Raw genomic sequence first — 14384 nt, 5'->3', positions numbered from 1 at the left:
GGGAGGAAAAAGTAAAATACCCAACAAAGGTGAAGATGCTTCGACTAGCAGATTTTATGTGAAGGCTCTCTCTAGCATTTCGTGAGAGCAGCAACCGCAGCCTGCTGACCAGCTGCACCAGGATCGCTTTCGATGGCAGACAGCGTAGACAGCGAGCAGAGAACAGCAAGGGCTAAGTTCACACTAAGGAAGTAAAAACCTGCTTTCACAGTGACTTTGGAAATGAACTTTCAGTTGTACATTACCTTTTTTTGGTTTTCCCCAGTGAATTTTCTAGACAGGCGTTCATAGCAGGACTATCTGAAAGCAGAGCAAGGGAAGCAATGGAAATAAGTCGCTCTATAATCAAACCAGCCACCTTTTGTTCTGAAGCCGCCCATGCTGCCTGCGGCGAATTTGCTGTTGGGTGCCAAAGGCCATCGCACCGTGACGAGGGTGGTGAATTCATCCCGTACCGACGAGACGGCACAGCCCCTGGGCCGGGAAGGCACTCCGCCAGGGCTGAAGTCAGTCGTGCAGGGAGACTTGACAACACTGTGTAAAGGCTGTGGTCGCCTGTTTGTCCTGCTGCCAGGTGTTACCTCAGCCCTTCGAGATGGCTGCAGTGCATGCATGTACGTACGCATATAAATAGGAATACACTTATTTACTGCAAGATGTTACAACCCTTCCTGCTAACGAAGAGTAATTCGGGGCCTGAGAAGCACCACAGCAGCAGAGCCAAGGGCTGGCAGCACTCCTAAAGACATTAAGCTGCTTATCTCCAGCCTAAGGAGTTTATAGCACCCATGTATCTCCAAAAGCTCATTAGCTCCTCAGTAAGCAGCTGAGACACGAGATGCACAAGCAGAACTGCAGTGGCCTGAGGTTGCTAGAGCACAGATAAAACTTCTGGGGTTGGCTAGTCCGCAGCATGCTGGTTCAATAGCCCGAAGCAATCCCACTTACACATAGCCTAGAGAATGCCTGGTCTTGTGAAATGCTCCTTAGTATCTGGCTTTGCTAGCGGGAGAGCATGTAGCTAAAACTCAGCCCTGAGGATGGGGAGCACCCGCCCCCCAGTACCCCCCGAGAGGCGGCACCGGCAGGGCACGGTGTCCCGCAGCATCACCCACGCCACGCGGCCCGACACGGCCCCACGCCGCAGCCACTTCTCCCTCACCCTGCACTGCTCCAGGGCCGGGGGGTGGGAATGCAACCCAAACAGCTGGGCCACATCCCCGCAGAGAGATCTGCCCAGAGAGGAGGAGATGGGCCAGCAAAACCTGTGCCTGGGGAGGTTCCCTTCGAGATTTTTGGGGAACGGCTTTTCCTGACTTTCTCAGCATGTCCGTGGGACAGGAATCGCAGCTACAAGCTCCTGCAGAAAGCCGTCATGTCAGGGATATTGCCCGTCTCGCTGCGGCTATTCCGCGTGTCACAGGGGAGCTCTTCCACAATAGAGCTGCTTCTGAAGAACAGCGTGTCACCAACAATTCAGTGGGTTAAGTTTAGCAGAGCCAGCGACAGAAGCGAGAGGGAAGGAGCTATTCTTCCCCTCAGCTTTTCTTCCCTCTCCATTGAGCAGAGTCTTTAAAGACCAGCTCCCTTTGCAGAAGGCTACAGAACTTTTAGCAAGTGGCATGCACGGAGGCATTCACAGCCATGATACCTGTGTCTGGTTATTTCCAGTCAAAATAATCTCCTACTCAATTATGGAGAAGAATAGAGAGGCTCAGCCTGACTCACAATCACATGGGGGGGAAAAAATGAGAGGAGTTGTTCAAGTTCAAAACGTTCAGCTCGCTGTGGAGGAGGATTAGTACCGCTGTGGAAGGAGGCTTTCTCTCCCTCCGCAACAGCACAGCACTAAGGGATGGAAAAGACCCGAGTCCACTTCCCTGCTGTGCCAAATATACTCCTCCGTTCTTCTCTCCTCCCTCCCCAAGAGAGCATATGAAGTATTAAACAGCTAGGAACAAGCCCTTGAAATATGTGATAGCTAGCTGTCAGATGCCTCCCTGCCAGATAGCTGCAGCTATGTGACTGTTCGCCTGCACATCCTCCGCTGCCATCCAGTAAATCGGGACTCAGCAGTGCCATTAGCACTCTCACCCGCTTCGGTGCCACCTGCACCTCTCACACGACCCTGCTAACACTTCTGCGAACAAAACCACGTCCAAAATGCTCCCTCAGTGTTCTGCCGAGCACAGATCCGGCCTCTGCTTGCCCGCGCTCTTCCCAGCCGGACGGCAGCCCCCAGCGCCCCATCCCCGACCCGGCGTCTGGACCAGAGGTGGGGGGGGGGTTCTCCAGCGTTGGTTTAAATCTGTCCTCATTTACCTGGCACCTACCACGGGTAGGGCAAGCACGACTCCTGTGCAGGGAGGTTATTTTGGGTAGCACAGTAAATTCTGCAGACTTCAAACTTCTCACACTGTTTTCACGTTAGCCGGTGCCCAAACATTACCTTAATGTGTCATCTTCTGCTCTGCCGTTGTCACAAAGTATTATCATGAGCCTTGCAAACACCCACAAGCCTACCTCATTATCCCCTGCACTCTCTCCTCCCTTTGCCGGGATGAGTGATGGCCACGGTTACGCCGACGCCATTCGCCAGGACGCAGCCTCGCTGTTCGCTCGTCCTCCCCCCTTCTCTAAGGTTCATATCAGCTCTCTTCCCATCTCACGGTCGGATTTTAAGTTCCCTTGGAAAAGGGACAGCTTTTTGTTTTGCTTATGTAGCACCCTGGTCCCTGACTCACTCCGTTAGGTGCAAAGATAACACAAATAATGAACGTCATCCGGAGAGCTGTCTGGGAATTACGGGAAACTGGAAAGGAGGATCCAAATCTTTCTTCTGCCAGCATCCAACTCAAGCCTCTGTCATCCCTTTCTGCTCCAGACTGACCTTTGCATCTCCTTGGTTGCTAAGCCTGAAAACTTTTCCTTGCCTGAATTATCTGTGACGGCAAAATCGTTTTGGCTGACTGCTCTCACCTGTCCTGTCTCCCGATGGCATCTCTGCCATGGAGGGGCTCTGGGTTTGTCCTTCAGGCACGTCCAGCCATCCCTACTCCTTCCCTTATGTCACACCAGGAACAACACTGATTTCTACTACAGCAGTACCAAGGATACAGGACACTTCTCCTCCCAGAAACGTTCTGCAGAGCTCCCAGACAGAAGAACACAAATAACACCACCAACAATAAATAGCTGTGGCGTTGGGAAGAACACCAGCGAGTGGTGGAAAGAAGGCGACACGCCACAGTATTTGCTGTAAGAGTCGGCATTTCAGCCGCCTCACCCGTGCGAGGCAGCGAGCAGAGAACATGAAGAGGCAGCCATTCAAGTAAAGCACATTGAAAGGTCAGAGGAACCCATCTAGCTTGTGCAGCACCATTCTGTAAGCAGAGAATAGCTCTTCATTAAACTCATTTTGTGAAAGTGATTGAAGTGAGAAAGGGAAATAGCTTAACACACTCATTACATCTCTGGAAATTACCTGTTCCCCACGACTGCTGCAGTCGATCTGGCTTTTGTCTGGCCGTGCCCAAATCAACACCCAGCCAGTGTTTTCGGCCCCTGCCTTGGCACTAGAGGTAGGACCCTGGTATTCCAGTGCCGTGCCGTGCCCAGGGGTACACCCGTGCCCAAAGGTGCTCCTGCTTGGCCGGGGCTGGACGCCCGGCAGCACGCCGCAGAGCTGAGCAGCACAAAATGTGACGGCTTTGCTGTGGGGATGTCAGGGCAGTCCCTGCTGCTCCTTTTGCCTCTTCATGGTGGACACCTCCCCAGGCATCGCAGTCCCCACGGGCTGGAAGAGCTCCTCGAGCAGCTCCGCAGCACCAGAGAGGTTACTTAATACCCTATTTCTCATTTTTCAGTCAAATATTGCAAATGCGGTACTGTCCTAATGTCCACACTGAGACCGAGCCTGGGCGAGGAACTTGGTTGAACCTGATGGGTCTGGTTGCAAAGCGGAGGAGAAGCACCCCGAGGTGCAGGCACACCCTGCCTGTGCAGGCACCCGGCTGGGGCAGGCAGGGAGATGAGAACAAGGGCTGGGCTGTAACTAACAGGCAGAGTCATCCTGGCGGGTCTAACCCCACGTCAGCCTCGTCAGGAGGCGAGGAGCCTGCTGGTATGAAGCCTCTTAACCCCCCATCTGCCCCTTATTTTCCTGGTCCCTTTAGCTTCACGCCTTTCAGCCAGCCCCACAAGGAAGGTGACCCCAAATTCCTGGCTCACACTGCCTACAGCACTATCTAGCAGCCCCATCGGGGGAGCAGGCCTGGGAAGAGGGATGAAGCACCATTCCCCGCTGGCTCTCCCCTCGCCACAGGTGGGAGAAAGATGAGCTACCAATTCGCTGCTGGCCTGGCACGATAGCAGTGAATTATGGCGGCTCCTGAGCCAGCTCAGCTGCGCTGGCGAGCGTTCAGGGAGAGGAGAAACCCTGCCCACGGGCGCGGAGGAGGGAAGCAGGTGTGCTATTCCCTTTTGCTCACTTGATGGCACAGACCACAGAGCCAACACGGGCCATAAGGTCTCCTCCGAAAAGCCACGTGCCCCCAAGGACAACCGATCCCCGTGCTCGTGCTTGGCAAAGCGCTTTGGCTGCTGGCACCCTGCGTGGGAGAGCCCGTTAACGCGGTCCCGTGTCACCCTGGGGACAAGCGAGGTACATGGTGTCCCCGGCTCCTCCGGACCCGACGCTGGTGCCGGGGCTGCCGAAGTCACCGCGCAAATGTGAGAAACGCCTCGAAAATTGCACAACGCACTGAACAACCCGTGGGCAATTCCCTGTCACAGTGAAGCTTCGGTGCAAACGAGAAACCTAACAACTGAAAACAGCTCAGACGTACTGGTAGGAAGCAAAAAGCAGCCTCAATTATCTGCCTCTCTTTTGTTTTTTTCACCCCCCCTCTGGATTTCTTTGCTCTCCTAACGCTAGCAATAAATAAGAGATACAAACCAGATCCACGAACAAATAAAGTCCTGCGTGCGATACAGATCGCACTCAACACATCTTTGGGCCAAAGTCTGGGTTTGGTTTCGCCACTGTTTAAATGCCAAGACCTGAGCAGAGCTGCTCTGGACGTCTGGCGGCACGGTCGAGGTCGGTGCCTGGCCCCCACCAGATGCAACGAGACTTTCTGAAACCAGCCAGAAAGATCTGCTCGAAAGCTGCTCCACCGACACCAGCTTTTCGGGCTGATGTAGATGATTTAATTGCTGTCATTTCTGGAATAACGCGGGATTTACTGACAGCTTTTAATAGAATGCTTAAAAAGGATTTCAGACGTGTCCTTCACAAGAGGCCATGAAGGAAACTCAGTAATATTGTGATAATTGCATTAGCATCTCCAGCGAGCCCAGGGCCGCGCGGTCGTGCTTGGCTTACAAGGCACACAGAGAGGCCTTGCCCTGCACACACGAGGATGGCAAAGTGGGAGAGAGAGGACAAGGATCCGCATCTCACTGGCCCACATGAATTAAACTGCCCGTCACAAACCCGCACCAACAGCACGGACCCATCAGCAGAAGCTCTGCACTCGTTAGGCCAAAGGTGTTTTACCCAGCTCACGGGAACCTGCCCAGCTCCACGGGCCCTGTGTAACCGAGCCCGGGAGCGGGGAAGCCCCTGCGCAAGGCGGGAACATCGAAAGCATCTGTGTGGGTTAGGGACATCTCACCATCTCCCCTCCCCTTCTGTCTTCTTCGGAACCCCACGTCAGACCCCAGATCTCAGGCTCCTGGCTTGCAGAGGCAGCCTTCCCTCGATGTTCACCACGTCAGCTTGCTGCAAACCTCCCTGCCCAGCGAGGGACTGCGCGCCCGGATGCCCCGCTGCAACAGGCACTGCGGGACTGGCCTCCCCTGCGTGCAGAAAGAGAGAGGAAAGGGCGATTTAGTACGGCTAAACCTAGCGAAAGCACGCCGGTGAACGTGACACAGGCGTATCACTCAGGTGCGGCTACCTTGGGTGGACACATATATGTGGTAGATATCGAGATGTGTGTATATGGGCACATACACACCTGTGTCACGCACACACGCGTGTATCAGCTCCGTACGGTATGAACGGCTTCAGCCCTCCGCCTCCGGAAGGGGATGCGGGGGCTCTCTGGGGTCACGCCGCAGCGGGATGGCAGCAGGGGCCGGACACCCCATTCCACCCACAGAACCACAGAATCGCAGAATGGTTGGGGTTGGAAGGGATCTCTGTGGGTCATCCAGTCCAACCCCCTGCTGAAGCAGGGTCACCCAGAGCAGGCTGCACAGGACCTTGTCCAGGCGGGTCTGGAATATCTCCAGAGAAGGAGACTCCACAGCCTCCCTGGGCAGCCTGGGCCAGGGCTCCATCACCCTCAGAGGGAAGAAGTTCTTCCTCGGGTTCAGCTGGAACTTCCTCTGCTTCAGTTTGTGCCCGTTGCCCCTTGCCCTGTCGCTGGGCACCACTGGAAAGAGTCTGGCCCCATCCTCCTGACACCCACCCTGCAGATATTTAGAGGCTTTTCTAAGGTCCCCTCTCAGCCTTCTCTTCTCCAGGCTGAACAAGCCCAGCTCCCTCAGCCTCTCCTCGTAGGAGAGATGCTCCAGTCCCCTCATCATCCTCGTAGCCCTGCGCTGGACTCTCTCCAGTAGCTCCTCATCTTGAACTGGGGAGCCCAGAACTGGACACAGCACTGCAGATGGGGCCTCACCAGGGCAGAGCAGAGGGGAAGGAGAACCTCCCTCGACCTGCTGGCCACACTCCTCTGAATGCACCCCAGGATCCCACCGGCCTTCTTGGCAGCCAGGGCACGCTGCTGGCTCATGGTCACCCTGTCGTCCCCCGGGACACCCAGGTCCCTCTCCGCAGAGCTGCTCTCCAGCAGGTCCGCCCCGAGCCTAACCCCACCCCACCGCACCCCAGCCCCGCAGGGGTGCCCGCGCTCACCCCGCTGCCTCCGACCCCGCTCTCCGCACCCCCCCGCGGCGGGAGGCGGACCGGGGCCGGCGGATCCCCCGCCGGGCTCCGCGGCGGCGGCCGAACCCCCCCGCCGCTCCGCGCCGCTGCGCGGGTGGCTCCGCCCCGCGCTGCGCAGGGGCCGGGCTGCGCGGGGGGCGGAGGCCGGGCGGAGGGGAGGAGGAGGAGGAGGAGGAGGAGGAGGAGGAGGAAGGGAAGGCGGAGGGAGGGGGATTTACCCCATTGTCCTCGGCGGGCGCTGGGCAGAGCCGCCGCCGCCGTGCGCAGGCTCGGCCGGCCCCTCGGAGCAGCTCGCCGGCGGTAAGGGCCGGGGAGGGGGGGGTGGCGGCGGCGGCGGCTCCGCGCCCCAGCGCATCCCCCGTCCCCATGGCGGGGCGGCGGCGGCGGCGGGCGCGGCCGTAGCGCGGCGGGGGGGGCCCGCATGGCCCGCGGCGGCTGCGCCCCTCGGCGCCGGGGCGGCGGGCGGGCGGTGGGCAGGGGGCAGCCGGGCGGCGCGGCCCTCGGCCCCGGCGCGCTGCCGCGGCGCTGAGCCCCCGGCCCTGCCGAGGAGGAGGAGGAGGAGGAAGGACCCGATGGCGAACAGCAGCGAGCTGGGGAGCAGCAGCAGCCCGCACCTGCCCAGCGCCGGCGGCCTGCTGAGCGCCTCCGGGCTGAAGCTGGCCACGCTGGGCTTGATCCTCTGCGTCAGCCTGGCCGGCAACGTGCTCTTCGCCTGGCTGATCCTCAAGGACCGGCACCTGCACCGCGCCCCGTACTACCTGCTGCTGGACCTCTGCCTGGCCGACGGGCTCCGCTCGCTGGCCTGCTTCCCCTTCGTCATGCTGTCGGTGCGCAGCGGGGCCGCCTGGCCCCACGGGCCGCTCAGCTGCAAGGTGCTGGCCTTCCTGGCCGTGCTCTTCTGCTTCCACGCCGCCTTCCTGCTCTTCTGCGTGGGGGTCACGCGCTACATGGCCATCGCCCACCACCGCTTCTACGCCAAGCGCATGACGGGCTGGACCTGCCTGGCGGTGGTGTGCATGGTGTGGACCCTCTCCATGGCCATGGCCTTCCCTCCCGTCTTCGACGTGGGCACCTACAAGTTCATCCGGGAGGAGGAGCAGTGCATCTTCGAGCACCGCTACGTCAAGGCCAACGACACGCTGGGCTTCATGCTCATGCTGGCGGCCGTCATCGCCGCCACCCACCTGGTCTACATCAAGCTGCTCTTCTTCATCCATGGCCACCGCAAGATGAAGCCGGCCCAGCTGGTACCGGCCATCAGCCAGAACTGGACCTTCCACGGGCCGGGAGCCACCGGCCAAGCGGCTGCGAACTGGACGGCTGGCTTTGGCAGGGGGCCCACGCCACCCACCCTCGTGGGCATAAGGCAGGCCACCCACAGCCAGATCAAGAGACTGCTGGTGCTGGAGGAGTTCAAGATGGAGAAAAGGCTCTGCAAGATGTTCTACATGATCACCTTGCTCTTCCTGCTCCTCTGGTCCCCCTACATCGTGGCCTGCTACTTGCGGGTCTTCATTAAGGCCAGCTCCATCCCCCAGGTCTACCTGACCACCTCCGTCTGGATGACGTTTGCCCAGGCAGGGGTCAACCCCATCCTCTGCTTCATCTTCAACAAGGAGCTCAGGGTCTGTCTCCGAGCCCACTTCCCGTGCTGCCAAAGCATCCAGAGCACCCAGGGCACCATCCTTTGCGATCTCAAGAGCTTTGGGATGTAGGGGGGCTTTTCTCTTTCTGAAAAAAAAGAAAGATGGATATCATTTTCCATGTTTCTGCGTACGATCTCAAGAGAGCATGACCAGTGGGGGACGTATTAAACCACCACCCAGCACCCAAACCTTAGGCTGTAAGAAGCTACTTTATTTATTTTTCTATATTTTGCATATGCTCTCTTCAGAACAGAGAAGGTTGCTGTCTATGGGAACAGATACTTGAGCAGAACACCCCCAAACCCTAGGCAGTAAGAAGCTGTTTTTCTTTGTGATTGTGTGTTTTTTAAAAAACAAAACAGGGCTCCGAGTTTCTGGTCTTGCTTCTAACGTTTCTAGACATGTTTCCAACAGGTACGGATTAAGGCCATGACATTTTTTTTTTTGTTTTCCTATTCCTGTCTGTTTTGATAAAGGCTTAACAATTTTACTCATGTAATATTTGATAAGGGCCAAGACAATTTTATACTAAAGTTATTTTTGATGACCTCAAGAGGTATTGTTTTATTATTATTTGATTTTAAGTGAAGGACAAGAAGGCGGCGTTCCTGATGTGGTCAGAAGTCAGTTTTTGGTGGGAGCTGTTGGGTTCATTCATTCTCAAATGGTTTGAGTCTTTGAAGCAGTTACTTAACTTTTGCTTGACGTGCAAACAGTGTAGAACTAATTTCAATTTTCTTGTTGCACTATTCATTTGGTAATATTTCCGAACTATTTGTGAAATGTGATTTTAAACTACCAACTTTAAAAATAATCAACTATAGCAGTTTTTAAAACCTAGATTGAAATTCATATTTTACAGCCTTTATAGGAAGTTATCTACAAACCTGGGTAATACTTGTACATTTTGACTGTTTTCTTTAATAAAATATTGAAAACCTTTACTGTATGTAATTGTTTCAGAATGGCAGCATTCTGCTTTGCTGACAAATAACTTGTGTATGTGGAAGGTTGTATGTCTTGTGTCTGAGCAGATTTTGCAGCTGAGGTTATTATGGACAAGCACAATCCTGACTTGCTGTTAGATCTCAATTTAGGTGTTTATACCAATAAAAGTGACTGAAGCTATTTTTAAGAAGGCTTAAGTTCATGACGGGCAACAGGTTTAAACAGCACAACTCTTTGTGTCTACTGAAAACAAATTTCTGTTTTAACTAATCGCTCCGCTGTTAATGATAGACAAGAGTGGATAACTGTGGATCGATAATTTTAGTCGGCAAAGCATTTTTTTTAACGTGGTGGTTTGGTTAATACTGCACTAATTTGTAAACTATGTTCTGAATGGGTAATTTACATTTATTAAGTCTGGCATTTTAACCCGTTTTATTGTTCTACAGAAGCTTCTCTGAAAGTGTTTTAACTGGCGGCTGGATAGCAGGATCCTGACACAACTTTTTTAGCCGTGCCTGTCATGCTTGCTTTCTGATGTATCACCTAACATTTAACCAACATTGATCATCGTGGTGCTGGAACAAGTTGCGCACAAAATGACAGAGATAAGCTCAGTTTCCATGAAGAAATCTGCGTCTGTGCTAAGAGCGTTTCTGCAGAGAGTAGGCCAAAGTTGTCAGACATCAACTGAGAAACAGTTGTCCCAAATGAAGTGAGCAGAGGAGAAACATGCGTGACAGATCAGAAGAGGGTAAGGTGGCAGCCTCAGACTTAGCCAGGGAATGAAATGAGGTGGGGCTTCTGGTTTGGTTTTATGTCTTGTTTTCCACCCCAAACTCGGATTTGAACACCACAGAGGAGACATGTTTTGAAGTGCGTAAGAAGTTCGTGATTTGAGCTTTCGGTGTAGCTGCAGAGAAGGTAGGTAGGAGGGCGCCTGAGCTGTACTGATGCTGCCAGGGCTGTTGATGCCCCATCAACAGAAATATGGCTGTTGATGGGGCATCCTCAAAAAAAAGTGAGACTTCGTGATCATTTCCAAAGCTGTTTGGAAATGTATCTGGGTACAGAAGGAAAGCAGCTGAGAACTTCAGATCACAGCAGAAGTTGGTTATCAGTGCTAATTACATTTTCACCCTGAAATATCAGGTCATAGCTGAGTGAATCTAAGTGAATCTAGAGTTGTGCTACAAAGGCTCAGGGGCAAGGCATCAGTGCTGTTACTGGGAGCTGCACTCCACATATACCTTACATGCCTGTTTTAGGTCTTTTCAGTGGGGTTCCAACTTTTGCAGAATCATATTTCGTTAAAACGTAAGAAGCTTCCTATGTAGGGGTCTAGAACTGTGATCTCCAGCAGAAATCTTGCCTTCTTTTTCCTAATCCTGCTGGTACCCAAGCCAATGTTTTCTTACTCTATTAAAAATGCCTGATATTTTGGCATCCTGTCTCTCTTCCAGGCTATAAGTAGTATGGTTATGATTCTATTTAAACCACAAAGATGGGAGAATAGTTATTTTAAAACCCCCTTAAAACTTGAAAGGATCAGATTTTTCACTTCTAGAAAAATGAAGCACAAGTTGCATACTCAATGGTATATGCGGGGGATGAAAAAAAATCACCTTTGGGTGACCTGATGGTTTTATTTAGACTTAAACAGCTTATCAAGCCACGCTGCTGTATTGAACACCTATCTCTGTGCATAGGCATCCCCCATCTCAGCCGTACCCACCCTAGATGGGTTCTTGCCCACTGAAGAGAACGGATGCTTTGCTGTCACCCATCAGTGGCAACCAGACCCAGCCCTGCTACAACAAAAGAATACAAAAAAAAGTTTAAAAAGGATACCTGTGTGCCATGCCTTTTGCTTCCATGTAGCTTCCAGGGCTGTCTCAGGACTTCTGGCGTACCCTGAGGGCAAAATCAGCACTGTTTGAAGTTAATTTTATATTTTAGGTACTTGTAATATCAGGCAGATTATGATCCTGGTCCCACTAGTACAAAAGAGAAGGAACTCCAGTAGCTTTAATTCAGGGTTTAGATGGGTGTTGTACAATAGGGCTTAATTCCAGAAAGTGTGAAACTAAATATCAAGGACAGACATGTGGCAGAAAATGAAACGTTACTCGGTGCCGGCACACCAACAAACACCGCTTTGCAAGCCTGTCCTGCTGGCTGAGAGTGTACCAAGAAAGTATGAAAAAACAGAAAGAGGTGGAGAGACACCAGAGGATAAATATTCCTTCTAAACTCTGAGGAAAGATAAGAAAGTTGAAAAAAAAAAAAAAGCATTTCCAAAGCACAGTATTAACATGTTCTCATAGCATCCTGGAGTCTGCATATGGGGAAGGTGGGTCACAGAGGTGAAATGCTTTGATGAAGATTAGAGGTGTCAGAGAGGATGAGAACCTGATCTGGATAGCAAAAGTAGACAGCTAAGAGAATGGGCTGAGCGCAGGGAGCCATCCCTGATGCTGTTGGGACCTGCAAGGAGTGGCTGTGAGCCCCCGTGCCCCCAGCTGCCCCTCCAAAAACCAGTGTGCTGCCGGTCTCGCTCAGGAGTGCTAATGGCCGAGACTCAGCGGGAGCTGGATGTTAATAATCACCTCCAGCATCCACGTGAGAAGCTGTGGCAGCTCGTTGCGCAAGTCCCAACTTGCAGAAACTCAGAAGGTCTGAACCCCTCTCCCCACACCCGCTGACCAAACTGCAAAGGACGTGGCGGGTCTGGTGAGCTGCGGGGCAGCCGGGCTCCCCCAGCGCTCCCACCTAGCTGTGCTTGAGCAGAACGTAGGTCGAGTCCTCTCCATACCCCTCCAGGCAGACGTGTGAGAGTTTTCCATGGTCTAGGCAAGACGAGCGCCGAGTATCACAGGAAATACCAATGTCATCTCCCCCAGAGATTCTCCACAGGCTGGCTCCGAGGTGACCGCGCGCTCGCTTTCGCATGCCTGTGGTGAAGAATTGCAGTTGCATGGAGAGCTGCTCTGGAAAAATCTTGACTGCTGCTGGTGTCTTCACTCATTCGCCAGGTATTTAACACATTCCTTGCAAACATTCCCAGTCAAAATCTTGAAGTCAGTGGAGGTTTTTGGCATAAACTTACGTGTCAGGCCAGCTTGAAAAGTGACGCTGGTCTGAAATCTCAAGAAGTAGAGGCTATGGCGATCTCTGGTTTACAGCACTCAGTGCTTGGAGTACTGTGGGGTGCTTCTAGCTCTGCTGTTAGATTTGGAAAGAGTTTGCTAGGAAACAGGTGGAAATACCTGGCCCCAGCCACATTACCTTGTTGGGCAAAGGCCTCATTGAGTGGCTGTGCTAGAGGTGGAAGATGAGCAGGGAGATGCACAGCCCGCAAGCTATCATCATTTGCTTTTCCAGTACCAAGTCTGCACCAGGGGAGAGAAAGCTGCCTCGCAGAATGGTGTGAAGTCAGCAGCATTGAGGAAAAGGGCAGGAATTTGGCTTAGTTTGATAGCAACAATTCTTTCCTGGGGCTCTACCTGGATATGATACAGCAACACCTCCAGAAGGCTGCTCTGCCATATGCTGCGGGACTGCCCTGGGACACGTTGTGCTGAGCTTGGAGGAGAGCAAAGCTGGCATTTTCCCTCCCTTCCCAGCAAACGACGTGTAGAGTTTGGCTGGACCTCTGCCATTTGCCCCACAGTTAAGCACAGTCGCCTTGCTCCTGTGTAGAGCCTCCACGTGCTCAGAATTGCCAACAAACCACCCTGAGAGAAGTGGCTCTGGGCAGAGTAACAGCCACATATTGGCAGAATGCGATGTTTGTTAACTTAGGCTCAGATTAGATGATTCTGTGACATGTCAGAATACTTCAGAAACTGTATTAGATAGTTATGCTGCAAACAAAATTATTAGAAACACGGCAGGGGTCTGTTTTCTAATAGAGGTCCTCTAAAATCCTCAGTTTTAGCACAGCTTCCTTTATAATTGCTCAAAACACTGTGCAGGCTACAATTAACTCAGTTGTGATGTCAACTGGGAAGCATCTCCCATGCTATGCTGTTCTGAAGCTTCAGAATATTGTAAAGTATACAACATCTTGAAGAAATGGAGCCATCAGAGAAGGACCATCAGTGGAGATGGTCTCTTAAGAGCTGACGCAGAGTCGTATTGGGCTGGGGCTGTGCCGACAGAAGTCTTACCCCAAACCTCCTTTTATGCTGGTGACCTCTGATGCCATGTCATTCATGAAGGACCTTGTGCGGGGTAAATCCTTACTCATCCATCGGTTGTAGAAGTGGCGACCGAGAGCTGATTTTCCAACAGACCTGACGTCTGTAGCACTCCGACTTTCCCTAAAGCTGATGATGCTGAGCATCTCTGAGCCGATTTACACTTGGTACAAGTCATTAACTGCCCCACACCTCGGTACTTTATCTGAAAAATGATTAATTATTCTTACTCACCTTTGTAAAGCATAGAACTACTGATGGCAAGAGCAGAGCATTATCGTGGGTGAACAATCGCTGACTACATAAGCTTTCATCACTTAACTTTAAAGTCAAGCTAAGCCTTTAATGCAAGCTGTTGCATTTCTGTATTTCTATTCATGTTTAATGACCTCAGTACTTGCACTCTGTCTTTGATCTTGTGAGTCATGCATGGCTTTACTGTGAATGTATTTATCAGAAAGCCACTTTCTTCAGTGCCACATTTTTCACCTCTACCGTGACCAGGTTGATAGCGCAGAGCACTTTGTGTAGGAGGCTTTCAAGTTCAAAGCTAGTCTTGCAAGGGCACGGGGAAGCTGTGAAGTCCCAGTTCATTTTAGGCAGCCATCACAGCCGCAACAAAGTAGGCAGAAA

General features: G+C 52.7%; 1 protein-coding gene and 1 long non-coding RNA gene across 2 annotated transcripts; one reads left to right on the top strand and one right to left on the bottom strand.

Moving 5' to 3' along the window:
- Positions 1 to 258: 258 nt before the first annotated feature.
- LOC142362674 (uncharacterized) lies at positions 259 to 7058 on the bottom strand. Its single transcript, XR_012765220.1, has 3 exons — positions 6977 to 7058; positions 5679 to 5862; positions 259 to 300 (listed from the first exon to the last, which is right to left on the bottom strand). It is a non-coding gene; the product is annotated as an uncharacterized LOC142362674 (long non-coding RNA).
- Positions 7059 to 7438: 380 nt separating this feature from the next.
- On the top strand, positions 7439 to 14384 carry GPR27 (G protein-coupled receptor 27). The gene has a single exon (XM_009936683.2). It carries the CDS (start codon positions 7528 to 7530, stop codon positions 8668 to 8670), a length of 1143 nt encoding a protein of 380 aa, XP_009934985.2. The 5' UTR covers positions 7439 to 7527; the 3' UTR covers positions 8671 to 14384.

The sequence above is a fragment of the Opisthocomus hoazin genome, chromosome 11, assembly GCF_030867145.1.
Source record: "Opisthocomus hoazin isolate bOpiHoa1 chromosome 11, bOpiHoa1.hap1, whole genome shotgun sequence".
In the NCBI taxonomy this organism is placed as follows: Eukaryota; Metazoa; Chordata; class Aves; order Opisthocomiformes; family Opisthocomidae; genus Opisthocomus; species Opisthocomus hoazin.
This window is presented reverse-complemented; position numbering and strand designations above follow the sequence as displayed.

What these genes read in the sequence shown, in the direction of transcription:
- GPR27 (XM_009936683.2), top strand. Translation starts at nt 7,528, where the DNA reads ATGGCGAACAGCAGCGAGCTGGGGAGCAGCAGCAGCCCGCACCTGCCC.